We start from the raw sequence: 15,964 nt of genomic DNA on the forward strand, positions 1-15,964 counted from the left end.
TGCTCTTAACCCCTACCCAAATCTTCCTTGCACAGTCAAGCGGCTGACACAGTCCACAGCACAATAGCTTGGGGTGGTCCGCATGCAACTTTCCATTTGAAATAAAACCAGCTTAAAAGATTTAAAATAAGATTTATTTCTCCACCTTCCCTTCCCCTCACCCTCTATTTTCACTGAGTTGTTAATAGGAACATTCTGACAAACAGCCTGTGGGGCATTTAGGGCTTATGAGCGGCAGAGAATTGACTGACGGCACTGGGAACCAAATTCCTATGCACAGTAACGGATGCAGCAGGGAGAGCAAGAGCGTAACACGTCTCCCAGCACTGCACTGCAGCGGGGGCACGGAAGACCCTCCAGCACCCCCGACCCAGAGAGTCCTGAACTTTTCAGTCCCACAGGCGTATGGGCACTTTGCCCCCGAGTAGGAAGAGGCTGGTAAAGAAACTTTTTGTAATAAGTTACTAGCCGTCAGAATTGCCATGCTTCAATTGTGACAGGATGTCACCACCCAGGGCTGTTCTTCAGTGCTTCAGAGTTTGCTTCTTTGTTTTATATTATTATTTAAAACCTGGTGATCATAAAAGCCATTACCAGCAGTGGTCATGGCCAAGCAGGGAGAGCTCTGTGAATTCTAGTGTGCGCTGCGCTCAGCTTGAGATAGAAAGGTTCCCACCATTTCTCCTGGCTTAGCACCAGCTTGCTCACTGGAGCAAGGCCTGAACTTTGGAGCTGTGCTTGGGGGACAAAGCGCTCTCCGGCACAGTACCAGCCTCCGCCTCGGAGAGACCGGGCTGCTGCACTGCGCCGAGAGGATGCCCTCTTGCTTATCCTACGTAATTATGAACTACCACTTTGTAAATAACAGAACCACTCCAGAGCACAGGAGGTGCTTTTAAAGTGGTAATTCTGTATCTTTTCATCTATAATTAGGATAATTACTTATTTCTTTTAATCACAGCCCACTTAACCACTTCAGTGCAAAGGGCTGGTCTGAGGAGTCTCATTTTCGTTCAACATCTAATCTTCGTATTTACCCAAAGTCATTCACTGACTTCATTCACTGTCTGATCTCTGCCTGGGCCATTTGTTCCTGCAGTCAGGACTGGAGAAAAAACAGGTTGACTGAAGAGGCAGCCGTGATAAGAAGTTGTAACTTTTAAAACCTTTCCCTTCCTCTACTCCTGCAGGACAGCAAATAACCTCAAAATAGGTATTGAGTACATACAGAAATTGTTTGGCTGCTGGCTGTGGGCAGCAAAGCCCTCTGTCCAAGCCTAATGGAAAACAGGCAGGAAAGGGCATTGTCTGTTCTTCGTTGTGTTGCAAATCGCTCAGTTCCCACCAAAGCACAAGTCACTATTTTTGTATTTAGGACCACCACCATTAAAGTGGACCTTTGATCAGCATCAGTTTGAGGTGAACTGAGCAGCGTGTACTAACATTGTTGACTCTCTCTGTGCAGCTGACCTTCTCCTCTCGTCCCAAAGACTAAATCCAAGTCATCCCTTGGGACACAGAGATGCTGACATGTTTTTTGTGAATTCTGCTTACACATATTCTTCTGACAGGCTGTCCCTTTGGGCACTGCTTCAAAAGATGCTTGTCTGAAAAGAAAAATTTAACCCATGATCCTATTTTTAGATTATTTTGGGGTCACCATACAAGTTCAAGAGGGCACACCGAAGTACAAACTCATTTATTCCTAAGGATGTTAATAATGTTTGTGGACAGGATATGCCAGATCCATAGGGCAGAGAACAGCAATACATTGAAGGTGTTTTAGCGACCACCTGGTCTAATGCATGAATATTGGTCAGGTGAAACAGAAAAGGAGAAGCAGGGCAAACATTACTCAGAACTGTCTGACAGAGAGTACCGGTTTAGATGGACTGATGGTCTCATCCGATATAAAAATACCTCCCTTCCTGTCAAACTACTGTGACAGAAATCTGCCCTGCTATTTAAGTACTAACCTTTCGTGGGCACCTCAAGAGGGAGGTGCAAACCTCCCAGAATACCCAGTCAATTGTGCAATCCCTCCAGGAGAGACGTATGCATCTCTTCCTGACTCACAACATCAGAGATGGTGAAAGGAATAAGACAGAACACAAACATCATTAAGACAGACATATAAACTCTCCAGATACTTTGAGTGAACAGAATTCAATTCTACCGTCAGAGTTATGTATTCTATGAAATCCATGTGATGCCAGACAGACACATTGCAGCTTTCACACGCGGAAAGCTTATGTCTGTACCTAAGCTTCAGGTTTTCCTCCCATTCCAATCTAATCTCCCCTAATCCTCACTTTTAAAAAATTCCTTTCCTTTTAAGCTAACATGTCGCTGTTTGTCAGTACACAAAAATGTTTTTTTAAATATGAAGGAAAATTCATTTTGAGATTCTGCAGATTAAAAAAAAAAAAAAAGTGTTTGCTTTTTAGAAAATGAAGACGACCATTCTTCACTAAGAATTCAGAAGTGGCTGGGCAGAAGACTCAGCCTCAGAACACAACTGGTCCTCCCTAAGAAAAGCACTGTACTTGTAACAGGACACATTTTAAAACTGTAAAGCTGAGTGACATTATTTGACCAGGTTTGGTCAGCGTCTCTTAATTAAAAAAGGTATAATGTCGCCTGCATGGCAGGGACAAGACACGGGACAAGCGGCTAGGCAGTTTCTCTACAGAAAGGTTTCCAACCTTTATTGTACTGACATATGTTCCCCGAAACAGCCGTGGCTGCACCTCGAGCCACATGCACACGCAAGAGATGGCATTCAGCTCACCGCACGTACCCTTCTGCCACGACACCTGTACTATTAAAAGTGAGAGCCACTGCTCCAAAACAGCCAGAAGACATGAAAGACATTCTGCAAAGTTGAAATTCATATATGCATTTACTTTAGATAAAAGTTAAGCTGAAGTGAAAAAAACAAAACAAAACAAAACCAAAACCAAACAAGGGCTCTGTTTTAATTCTCTGTAAAGAGAGCAATAGCCAAGAGGGCTACAACTCATAAAGCACTGCAGTGGGTAAATTGTTTCTTAACAGAACACACGCACAGTCCCCCAAACTAGCACTTACCATCAGGGACAACGCTGAAATACAAAATGCTAATGTGGGTGTGGAAAACAGCAGTTAAGGGGTCTATAACTCTTGCTGAATCTTGACAACTTTAAACTTACATTTAAAGAGAGATGCCACTTTTTGCTCACGAGCAATGCAAACCAATGAACTACTCTCCTCATAAAACAGCAGAGCAGTCCACAGACGAAGAGGACGTCTCTGAGTCAGAGACAATCTTCAGGTCATATATGTCATCTAGATGCTGAAAAGCTTGCCTGTGAATGATGTTATTTTCTTTCCTTTTTCCTTAAGAAAGTGAGGAAAGTCCTATTTTTAGTGAAATAAACACACAGTCAGGAGTGTAAAAGTAAGTAAAGGAAAAATTACAGTAATGTCAAGAGCCACAGAGCTGACCTGAACGACCCTAACTGGTTTAGTGCCAGAGCTGCGACTAATACCCAAACAAGACATGAAATGATCTCTTCTTGAAAAACCTAACATTTCTGCCTCAATCTATTAGTTAAAAAGGCAAAGGGTCAAGATCTATATATGCATATATATACATACATACATATATGCCCCTCTATTTACATAGAGAGAGATAGATACACACACACGTATCAATAAATAGGATATTTTTAAAAGTCAAAAACACTGCTTGGGAAAAATCTGGTGTGCCTTTTCAAGAGGCTTCCACAACATCTGCTTCAGAGGAACAATTAAAAACTATTCCTCAAAGCACGTAACAACAATTTTCCCCTGACTCGCCCTGGCATTATCACTGTGCTGCAATCCTGCCTTCCTTCAGCCTGGAAATAACAAAGCCAGGAGCCCTTCTGCATCCTATTTCCAACCTCTCTCAACCTACAACAGCCTCTAGAACCCAGTATAAGGAAAACAGATTGCTCTGTCTATCCGTTATGGGAAGTAAGCAAACATACTTTCAAGAATAAAACAGCACACAAACAACAAATCAGTAATACTGGAAAAATCAAAGAGCAACCAAAGCAAATTCTCAACTCAAGGAAGCTAGGAAAGCTTTTTCTTACATTTCTGATCTGTTGAAATAGAACTAACAGAGCCCTCCTCCTTTAAACTGAAAAGCCTCATCATTTCACAAAAACTTTGAGACAGCCACAGTCTCAAAACTCACATCCACAGAAAGCTATATTTTGACAGCCGCTGATGGCAGGAGCAAAGATGAAATGTTCTTAATACGCAGACAAAGAAAATATGTCTTTTTATTTTTAAGTTCACAATGTATTTATTTCTCCCCTCTGCCTTCCTAACTTCCTCCCACCGAGCTAAGTTGTGTCACCAGGCAAAAAGAAAAAATTCACACCAGTTAAGAGTTTCAGTTGTGAAAGAATTCTGATACAGTGATAGTCCTTCTGATAAAAATAGAAAGCGTGACACTTGGAAGTGAAATATCTATTGAGAAATAGAGCTAAAAATTATTCTAAATGCTACGAACCCAAAACACTGGGCAATGAGTAGGTAACTGGTGCAAGTTTGATCCCTTGACAATGATCTGAGTTTCATGGAAAAGTTCTGAAATACTTCTCTCCACGCGTACATACATATAGGTATATAGTTACTTACAAAGTGTTATTTTTATTTGTGTATCTTTTTGATAATCAAATTAAGAACCAATGCAAGCCTTTTGAACAATTACTCAAATCCTGAATTTCAACAACGTTGAATACCTTCTCCCAGCTTCAGCAAGTTCAGCATCTAGAGAAATGAGGCGCGCGGTTCTCAGATGGAGAGGAGTAACCCCGTGGGACTGGGCAGGAGAAAGACAGTTTGAGAATCACTGGGCTAAGCTATTGCTGTATAATCGTCACCAATTAATATGTAACCTGTATTAAAAAGGGGGAACTCTGATTTCTTTATTCAAGTAGGTTTAAACACATTTAAATCCCATCACGTGTGCACAACTGTGTACTAAAACGCCTTGCATACCTCAAAAAGAAGAAAAATAAAAAAGTAAACAAAAAGAGTTTAAAAAAAAGCCTTCATATAGTAATATTAAATTCATTCATGGTGCATATTCTGAACAAAATTACAATACAAACTAGATAGCTTCATTACCATCCCAAATGATTACAGACTCCATGAGGGGAAGAGAAAGTTCAGAGAACTGTAAGCTTTTTCTTTTCCAACTACTGCACGCTTTCCGTTATATAGAACTGTATTAATATAAGCTCTCCTTCAAATACATATATGTATCCCAAGGAGACTGGAAAGGGCGGACATCCCGTTATAAGCTCACTCGTGCCCTCACACGTATCCCAAGTGGTAGGCTGAGAGCCAGGAGGAGACAAAAAGCCTCCATCCCCACACCAGCCAATTCCCCAATCCGTCTGTGTACTAACTCTCGTGCTGCTGAGTAAACTGTGAATGTCTCAAAACCTTAAGGGGCTGGGGCGGGGTGGGAGAAAAAAAATTCAAGCAGAATTTTATTCTAGCATCGTCTTGACACAAGACAAAATTACCATGCTGAGCTGAACTAACTGAAAACTTTTTTTAAATTACAAGCATAAATAGTTTAGCTGTCTTTTCGGTGAGTTCAACAGAATGCACACTGAGAATGTTTACTTGAGATTTGATACAATTTCATTTGTGTACAGCTCTTACATCTGTTGCTAATGATATCAAATTATTGATTGTTCACTTTCTTATATTTATTTAAACATTAACTATATACTCGGCAACCTGATGCTTTTCTTCTTCTTTTTTTTTTCCAGAGAACTTTTTATTCTTGCCTGGCTTCAGTTGTAATTACTTTGATCTTCCAGAGTGTATAATTATTTTACTGTTTATTTATTTCTATGAGAAAGGAAAAAAGTTTGACCTAGGAGATCTATATGTGGCAATTTGTAACAGAATCACATAGCTTATGTTTAGGAAATCATGGTTTTGATTAAGAAGGAACCATTTAGTTCCCACTGTTTTATTAAAACAGACATTAGCAGATAATAGGAAACACATTTAACACTGTAGGCCGCCTTTACTTTGCAACGTCAATAAAGTTATTTTGAAGTCCCTTCCTATTTTGCTTTTACCACAGCTCATGTGAATTGTTTTTTGCTTTTACTTTCTAATAACCAGCTCTAGAGTTACACATGGATATAGGTGCTGGTCCCAAAGACTCTGAATTATAGTTTTACCCAGTCTATCCAGATTACAACCTGAAAAATGAATCGCTGCATCATCCATCCACCTTCATGGAAAACCTAAGTCCTTTTTTTTAATTATTATTACAGGAACATGTGGTGACTAAAGCATAGAAGTCCAGTCACTGATTTTGCATACTAACTAACTGAGCTGTCCTGTAGGAATATCCGTCTACAGAAAAGACACAAAACGTCACGCGAACAGAGATGATGAGAAATTGAAACCACCCAAAGCAGTGCAGAAGTCTTCCTGTTTCCAGGGGGTTTAGATTACTGCCCTGAAGTTGCACGGCTGTTTATTCTCCATGCGCCACTGTACCTGCCACAGACTCTTTGTTTTCTCTCCCACTCATATGGTTGATGAATCAACACTACTTGAACTGCTTTATAGCAGCTTGTGTTTACTTCACACATACCTTAACCTTCCTTTTTCTCCTCCTACTAACACACACACACTTCCAAACAGCAATGACTGGCTGTGTCTCTTTGAATAGCACAGATACAGAGTCATCTGGCAAACTCTTCAGGTTTGGATCCTTGACCTCTTGATTGAGGTCTCATTCTGCTTTTACTGCACTTAACAATTTAACTGTGCACTTACTAAGTAAAAAAAGTAAGAGCTTAAAGAATTCAATGCTCTAAGAATGGAAGAAAGTGGAAGACAGCAGTGTCCTAGAAACACTCAGAAGCTGTAGTGGCATCTCTACCGTTAAGAACACTACAGTTAAGGGCTTTCAGTGCCTCTGCAACTGGCACCCTTGCCCAGTTTGGAAAAAAGAAGGGGAAAAAAAAAAAAAGCCCATCTCTGTTCTCCTAGAACGACAAGTAAAAGCGAACGGTGATGACCTTGAAGCTGTTTGATTCCTTTGATTGTTTTTTAACCAAGAGGATATGTTAGAGCACTTTGAATAAAATTCTTTTATTAAGAGACACCATTTAGAGAAAAGAAACACTTCTGAAGTCACACAATGGCAAGTGAGAAGAAACTATCCAGTTTATTTGGCACGAGGGTAACCATGTACTAAAATGTCCAATCAACATTTTTACTTCAAGCCTAAATCATTTTAGTGGGTGAAAAGCAACGCCTCCATTTCCTCATCTGCATTGTTACCCCGCTTCTACCTGAACAATCTTCCTTCGAGACATAAACAATTTCACCACAAAACATTCTTTTTTTTTCCCCTAGTGAAAATCTAATCACTGGACAGCCCAGGCCCGAGCATCTTACAGGTATGCTCTGCACAAGCCAGATGTGCAGAGGAAAACCAGATGCCTCAGAACTTGTTCTGGTATTTTAGGCAATTTTGTTTCATGTGTTCCTAACTCAAGCAGCAGACTCTTTATGGTACTGTTATGCAGATTTCTAGTCTGTCCTATGGAAACTAAACAGGCAATCTTTCATAGCTCATGTATGCCAGCCTTTTAAGAGAGAAAGACAGCAGACTTTTTGAAAGATGCTGATCTCATGTGACTACAAATACAATGCCTTCTCAAGAAGGACAGGGCATTACCCGCTTTCTGCATAATACTTGTGAATCCTGCTATGATTTTCCTGGCCACTGAAAGGATTACAGGCACAAACAACAAAAATAGCCTATGTCTTCTTTCAGACAATGAATCTTCCCTTCAGTGGTGTAACAGAGAGAAAAACTATGGAAAAACCTATCACAGGGTAAAACTAATCTCCAAGGCCGATGGACATTTGGGGAGGGAGGAGCCAGGTGGTATTGTGGAAAAGCTTTTGGCTATCCCCAAACTCCTGTTCAAAGCACCTATCTGTTCTAAAACACAAAATCCTGCCAAAATAAATGATCCAATACACACACACATACACACACAAGTCCCTTCCCAAAGGAAAGGATGAATAAAAGAACAAACTTCACGTGAAGGATGCTTGTCACATCACTTCATGTACTATTAGAAGGTGATGAGACATTTCAGGAGTGAGAGTGGGATGAACTTACGTAGAATAATTTTACCACCTCAGGCATTCACGGCTAACCAACTAATACAATTTCATTGTAGGAAAAATACAAACAATGGCTATTTTCATCTTAACTTCAGTGGGTGCAGCATCTTGTTATTTAGCAACATTTCCTAACGATCAGGTATTAAATGCACCACTGGTATCCAGATTCCACACGATAAAACATGGCAGGAATGCCAGTACACTTAGTAGTATGAAAACAGAGAGCAAAGGCACAGGTAACTTAGAAAGAGAGTTTTTTAGCTTTCGTGAATAAAATGTAACTAAGGTAATTTACACAGCAATTTAAATCCAGAGCTACTAGAACCTTTTTTTGGCAAAATGTTTTAGCTTAATTCAAAACACAGTTGGTCTTTCAGCACAGCTAAATGGGATATTTCAAGCGTGTTTTAAGTGGCCTGTGTTTTCACGCCAGCCTTGTTTGTAAAGTATCAGATTTAATTTCCAATGTGCTGTGACTGTGCCCTCTTTGTAGACAAATTCACTAATATTATTATAGCTTTTTTTTATTTTATCACTTTTACTTAAAGCAAATATCTCAAACTGTCAGTAGAAGTTCAAGAACTTGGAAAGTCACAAAAAAACCAATTTACCTTTAATCTTCTTGTATTTTTTGTACCATCTCCCAAACTCCTGGCACTTGGTTGCTGACACATTGGCATAGTATGTGCTATTTACAATGGATGAAATCATACTCTGGAAGTACAGAAAGAAAGACAAAAAGTGTTTTAAAATATCTTGCACAATTAGAAATCTTTTCCAGGGAAAGTGAATGACATGCGAGTACACAATGATCATCCATTTGTGACTTTAAAACCAAAAGAAGTGTCTGGTGAGTACATAAAATTGGTTTTCTTCTCCATTCTATATACCCAGCCATAATTAAAATTAGTAAATAATAATTATTATTTTGCATAATAATGCAGAAAAGATGCAGTACAAACCTAGACTGAGACCTGCAGCTCGGGCCAGGGAGGGGACAGTTCTACTTTACTTTGTACTTGTGATATTACAGTATTTAAACTTTAGTTGCATAACAACAGGCGGTGCCGTGCTGGGGAACACATGCTCACTGCACCCGGGTAAGAACAAACATGATTTCGGAACCAGATCCTAAAGGTAAGATTAGATGCTCCAGCATGCATAATCCAAATAATGCTTTTCAGATGTCTCTGTTCTGCTTCCAAATGTTCTGCAGCAAGACCACACAGCCAAGAATCGGAGAACATCCGTGCTACTTGCTGCAGAACAACAGTTAGGCAAATAAGTTAAATTAATATAATTTATAGAAACGTGTGATTAGCCCTTGTGTGAAGAATCACCCAAAAGAGAAATTACTGGTGTCATTCAGAGAGACGGAACTACGCATACTACAATACAGAACAGCCAAAAATCATAAAAAAGCTCGACAAAACTGCGATATCACTTGCTTAACCACCCCCTCTCTCTACTCCAAGCGACTCATAAGCCAAAAGAAGCCCAGAGGAGTGGAATTGTTTTGCAGCACCTGATACTCATAAAAATGATAACTTATACCTGGGATGCTTCTACCCATAGGGTGGGAAAGAGCCTGGTTACTGGTAGTTCTTCCTTTCTATTTTTTCCCCTCCCTTCATCCATTCTATAGAGGAGGCATCATTTTAACAACAACATTTTCCTTTCTTTCTCCTGCCCAACTGAACTCTTCCAGGATCGAATTATTCCCAGCACATGTAAATTTCCCGCAAGGAAATGCAATCTAACACCACTAACACATGGGAGCCAATGCACCTTCTCCAGAAATCACATTTCTTATGCCCTCCTTCCTCACTTACGTCAAAGCTCAGAAAAAGCCCTGGCACACTGCATGACCTTTCCACACAGGGATGAGAGAGCGAGGATGATCTCACAGCTCAAATAAGCTTTTTACTGTAGGTTCAAGCTCTGGCCCACTGTCTCCTGCAGGCTCTTGTGCAAAATGGGATCTTGGCCATCTCTGGAAAGCTACAAAGCTTCCACTTGGCTTACTCAATTTTAGCAATGCTTTAAAAACAAAAACATCCCCTCCCTCTTCCAGATTTATCCAGACTTCTACCCAGTTCGCTGCAATATCTCAGGACTACAGCTGTTCCTGAACTCTTGAGTTTTGGGGACTTAAAAATGTAAGCAAAACGGAGAGACTTAAGATAACTGGGTGGTGTAGTTTCAGTCTTCAACAGGTAATTCCCCTCTCAGTAAAGAGTCTCTTCTACCTTTTCAGTTTAACTTTTCCACTCGAAGACTGCTACAGTGCACTGCAGTAGAGTCTGAAGGCTATGAAGGAAGAGCCTTTTTAAGTGGCAGCTTCAATTTCTAAAACTGAGATTCAATTTTCTAATTAAAATCAATATTTTGAGACATAAACCTGGCATTGTGGCAGTCGGCAGCAATTCCCTCCCCATAAATCCTCCCTTGCTCCAAGTCATTTTAAGAAGCAATAGTATTCTGAAAGCCTGGCATGAAGATAGCCTCTGCTAAGGAAAGATTTTGAACAAAGTTGAGCTGAGATAACTTGCTTTTTTTTAAAGTAACTTTAGTTAAATTTCTAGTCATTAAGGAATGGTGGGGAAATTGTTTAGCTCTATCTACATAACAGTTTGATTCCCCCCCTTTTTTTCCCCCAAATCCTCTAGTTCTACAATAAATCAACAGTACTGAAATTGTAGGGCTATTAAATATCACAAAATGTATTAACCCATTAACCTTTATTTAAGCTTTGCTAAGCTTAAACTAAATAGTAAAATCAAATAGTAAATCAACCATTGGTGAAAAATCCCAGAACAGATTCTCTTCAACTGCTTGACAGTAGAGCAAGGGAAGGAACCATAACAACTTTCAAACTACATATCCTCACTGTTAAATGGAAAGGAATCCTAGGGGTATTTCTGCTAGGAATCTTGATAAGGCTGCAGAAAGGAAATACCCATTCAGAAGAGAGTCTCAAAAAAAAATTGACTAATTGCAAATTTCTAAATAATGCAGAATATTCCTGGGAAATCCTTAAAGAAGGAATAGATTATATGAAGTAGCAGATATGTCTGGTATGTGTGTGTGGCCATGACAGCCATGTAGAATGAAAACTACTTAGACCAAGAGCTAAGAAAGACACACAAAGAAAATCCGGTGCAGTAAGTTCAAGGAGAAAAACATGGGATGTGCTCACATTCCAAGAAATCTTGCTCCAGCGAAGAGACAAAACTCATGGTCAGTGCTGAAATCAGTTATACAATATATATGAAAGACAGAGGTCTCTATGCAAAGATGGAAATGCTGAACTGATTGGATTTTTTTCTGCGACTCACACTACCCTCACCTACCCTCCTTCCCCCCCGCTTGGTTAACTGGGATTTATTTGTTTGAAAAGCAGCCGTATGCTAAGGGTAGCTAAGCTGCAGCCACATAATACACCTAGCAGAAAAAAACAGAACAATTTTAAATCAAAGTGAATGATTACATTTCCCATTAGTGGCAATCAGAATCCCCATCTGGGCTGCACGGAGAGCTCAGGCACTGAGAACCAGAGACGGAGCACCATCACTGGTGGGAGCGAGAGCTCCCCGCGCTGCCCCTCTCCACTTCTGTACTTGAGGCACTGTGAAGACATTAATAAACAGCAGCATTTACTCTGCAGTTTGACTCCTAAGAGACCACTCTGCAATTTGCTGCTGTCAATAATATATTAACCACAAGGGGGTTGTAATGACATTTCACATTTGGCACGATATTTTTTTAAAACTGATTTGGGAGAAGGAATTGTATTAGAGGCATATTCAGATGATGGTAATAGACAGCTCCTATACAACCTTCCATTGTATCTTTTGCATTTTGTGAGCCCAAACAAAAGACACTGAAACTTTCAATGGTAGTAATAATAATAATCATCATCATAATAATACAAGCTGCATTCTTGCAGTCCCAGTTCAAGGGTTAGTCACTACTCAAGGTCACCTACACGTGTGCTTAAAAGTAAGCAAGCTCGGTTTTCTACAGAAGGACCTCCTTTTAGCTTTGTCCGCTAGATAAATACTGGGGTAAGCATCTTTGCTGCTACAGTCCTGCCGTCAGTAATTTTCTAAATATATTTCAGATTGAGGCTATCGAAGCAGTAAACCAACTGCAGCATTTCCACCTGGTATGCTTTGAAACTGAAGTGGGAGGAAAAAGACCAAGACAACAAATGAATTCTGCATATGAAATGATGCATAGTTTAGTTATACTGGATATTGAAGAAGACTGGGCAGAGACAACCATATGTTGCAATCATCATTAGCTGACCAGATTCCACAGATAATTCTATTTAAAGAAATTACACTTAAACTGTGTGAAAAGAAAAATACTTTCGTATTCAATGCACTTATGCTGTGTGCATATCTGGTGTCACTGCTACTCCTTTAGTAAATAAGGCAAGTTACGCGGCTTTTCCTTACACAGCCTTTCCATTCCTGTTAGTTCTGCAGACACACCATGGCTAAGGAAGATGAGGAACGTGATTCCTACCAATTGCAAATGCCTAAATTCTGCTCTGTATCTCGCCTCTGTGCTTTCCCTGGACTTGTAATCATAACACAGTGAGGCGAATTTGTGCTGGTTATATACAGAAAGAATTTGCTGGGCTCATGGAGGCTTTGGATCATGAATTGCAGGATGGGCGTACAGTGCTATACAAGACAGGCAACCACAGGAGAAAAAATGTTGGATACAGGCTAGCAAAGCATTGTAATTTTAGCAAGCAGGGATTAGTGGTGTTTTGACTTTTTAAGATACAATAGACAGATTACCCTATGATTCTAATAAAGTTTTTAGAAGGCAATGTATTTTTCACTCCTAGCAAAGTTACTTGGTCTGGGTGCTGAAGCATTTTTCTGTTTTTCCTGAGAGGCAAGGAGGACTCAGTCATGAAAATTTTATGAATCTCTTGTTATGACAACCTGAAGTACAAATAGAACTCACGATATCTGTAGGAACCTGTGAATTAGTGTCTTAGACATGACATCACTCCTGTTTATAAAGCAGTCATGGAGAATGAGACTGAGTTTTTGTTCTTTTTTTAACCTAATTACATATACATTTTTTGTTGCTGTTTCCTAAAAAATGGGGCACAACTATTAAACCAGCACACTTCTTATCATAGTTGGAGGCTGATGAGAGCTACCTACAGGTTAGTGGGGGATGCAGGCGTCTGCTAGTTGGAAGAAGCAACTCAGATCTTGCATTTGAGGATCATTAGTCCTATTGCAAATGGTTCTGATAAAGATCTAAATGAAGAATTTACATCTCTCTGAACAGCAGGATAAAAATCGACCAATTCATTCATAATTTCCACCTGGCAATCCACTAAGAAAATGTGGTATAAATATACTCTTTTCCATATTAATTAGAATTTTTCCTTTCTAAAGAAAACAATAAATTGATTTGATATTTATGGAACTGTTTAGTCTAAGCCCTTTATTGAACAAATATGAGCTTTAGATATCGTAAATCTGGCTTTCCCTGAGCCTGTTGAAAACACTGACCTGTGAGAGAGGGCATTCTTTGGCTAATGTGCTCTGATTCATCTCTTTGAGCAGTTCCTTTAAGGCATTGCGAACTGTGGCGTGGTTCCACTGCTCTGCTGGCAAGTCTTCCAACTTTGAACAACTGTTAAAACAGAAAGCAAAAAGTAGGTAGAAACATCACCTTCCCAGGTGCTTACTCTTTGCATACAAGTGCTACAGACCTTTAAGCAGCGAGCACAACCATGGAGTCTCCGGCTCAGCCAGCCCATCAGGGTGTTTCTCCCCTCTTTCCCCTCCCCACCAAGCCCGACTCCCAGAAGATGTGTAGTTCAACTAAGAGAATGACGGCACATGGCAGGAATAGCAGCTAATCCGACTATGATATGACATGTGTGCATAACCATTCCCTCTGGGGCTTGGTGGAGAGTAAAGTAACTGTAAAGCAAGCCCCAGAAATGGCTAGATAAAGCCATCCTCTCCAGACAAAGATACTCCTGCTGGCATAGAAAAATAAATATAGGTGTCACACTGCCACTAACGAAATCCCTACACGGGAAGGGCCTGCATTGTGTGGAGGCAAGGCTTTGAGCAGTGAGTCTGAAAAATGAATTTTATTTTATACCAGTTCTTATACTGCCCTCATCGCTGAAGTATCCAAGAGCCTCTCAGAAACACATTAAGCCATATGCCCAACAGCTGTCACTTGTAGTTCATTCTCACTTTCATTCTACAAGAATTGCATATTTAGTGAAGCTTTTGTCTTCGTGTGACTTGTGCCTTTTTTAATTTAAGAAGCTTATGGTCTGTGTCTACATATATGGGGACAGACCCAAGAAGCACATCAGAAAGTTGGGAGAAGCTTGTCATTGCCATTCATGCCTGAGAAACTTCATGCGTGCTCTCCAATCAACCTCTGAGGTGGTTCTGCCTTCTGCCTGTACAGCCCGGCTTTATCCTCAGAGTTGAAAGTTCAGGTGTGCTTGAGGAGTTCAAGTAATCAACGACCATCTTTATCTCAAAGTCACTGGCTATCTTCTATTTACATGGCATCCAGGCATTCAAACACTTTGAAGATAAAGAATGAGACCTTGATCTTGGGTTGATACCCTCCGGTAATACAGACATGACAATAGGCTAGATGGACTCCTGGTGGCTCACACTTCTGAGGAGATGAGTTACTGCATTCCAGTTTTATGGTGGCTACAACTATGCTACAGAAATGCGGTCTAGCTGAGAAATGACAGTATAAAAAAACAAGGAAAGGCCTGTTAGCAGGAAATGGAAACCCCAAGCCCCATCAGAGATACAACAGGAAAGAAGTGTTGCTGTTTGTGAGGTTAACATCAGTGAGGCACCAGCTACTTCCAAATTCCAAACTGAACCGAACAATTGGAGGGTATGTATCTGCCACCAAAGGTCACAGACACACATCACAATGAACCCTTCTTCTGTTCAAGTTGAGCTTCAAAGAATCGCGGGCAAATTATTCCAGGCTGTCTGATATTTTTGCCCCTTTCCTCTGACACGTCCTGGCCATAGAGCTACAGCAGACTGCGCGATGTAGGCTTACCAGCAGGTCAAGGGTATGCCATGCGTTGCTAGGGACCTGCCACAACTCCTTGCGCAGACATCAGTAACTATTTGAGGACTCTTTCGAAGGTCAATAGAGAGAAAGGGGGAGAAAAAGTGAGAGGGGGGGAAGGGAGGGCAAGTAAGTGTAAAAGTGTCAGGAGCTTTTGCTTTGCTAGTCAGAACTAGCATTCAGGGAAGGAAAATATTATCCAAATGCCAAATGGAGCTGCAGTAACACATCCCTTCCTCATCTTCTCGCCTTTTCACTGGGAAGACCACTGGAGAAAAAAGGAAAGTCAACAAGACCCCCTCCTCCCCATCTCAGCAACTGGCAGTAGAAGACCTGGATTCTCACAATGCAGCCCCTGGAAAAAGGCAAGGATACAATATTTGATACCATAAGGCCTTGAGAATCCATTAAATTAGGAACTGTGGGAAGGTCTGCCTTTAAAAGCCTTGTATCTTGATTGAGTTTCTGCGACTCCCCTTTCTGCTACCATATTGCTACTTCAGAAAACATACAAAATCAGTTGGAACATGCACCAAAAAGCTGGCAGGTGACCCACCCTTCTCTTCATTTTTCTTTTCATGTCATCAAAAGACTAGAAATTAATGAAGACAGGATGTGCTAATCTCTGTAG

At 40.5% G+C, this 15,964-nt stretch overlaps 1 protein-coding gene across 2 annotated transcripts in view; it reads right to left on the reverse strand.

Moving 5' to 3' along the window:
- The window catches only part of SATB2 (SATB homeobox 2), a 138,102-nt gene that overhangs the window by 60,202 nt on the left and 61,936 nt on the right, over positions 1 to 15,964 (reverse strand). For both annotated transcript variants that reach the window (XM_074595313.1, XM_074595312.1), the window contains exons 5-6: positions 13,770 to 13,893; positions 8,832 to 8,934 (exon numbers count right to left, since the gene is read on the reverse strand). In XM_074595313.1, the coding sequence (XP_074451414.1) occupies positions 8,832 to 8,934; positions 13,770 to 13,893 (227 nt within the window). The remainder of the gene's footprint in view (positions 1 to 8,831; positions 8,935 to 13,769; positions 13,894 to 15,964) is intronic.

The sequence above is a fragment of the Larus michahellis genome, chromosome 7 (assembly GCF_964199755.1).
Source record: "Larus michahellis chromosome 7, bLarMic1.1, whole genome shotgun sequence".
Taxonomy (NCBI): domain Eukaryota; kingdom Metazoa; phylum Chordata; class Aves; order Charadriiformes; family Laridae; genus Larus; species Larus michahellis.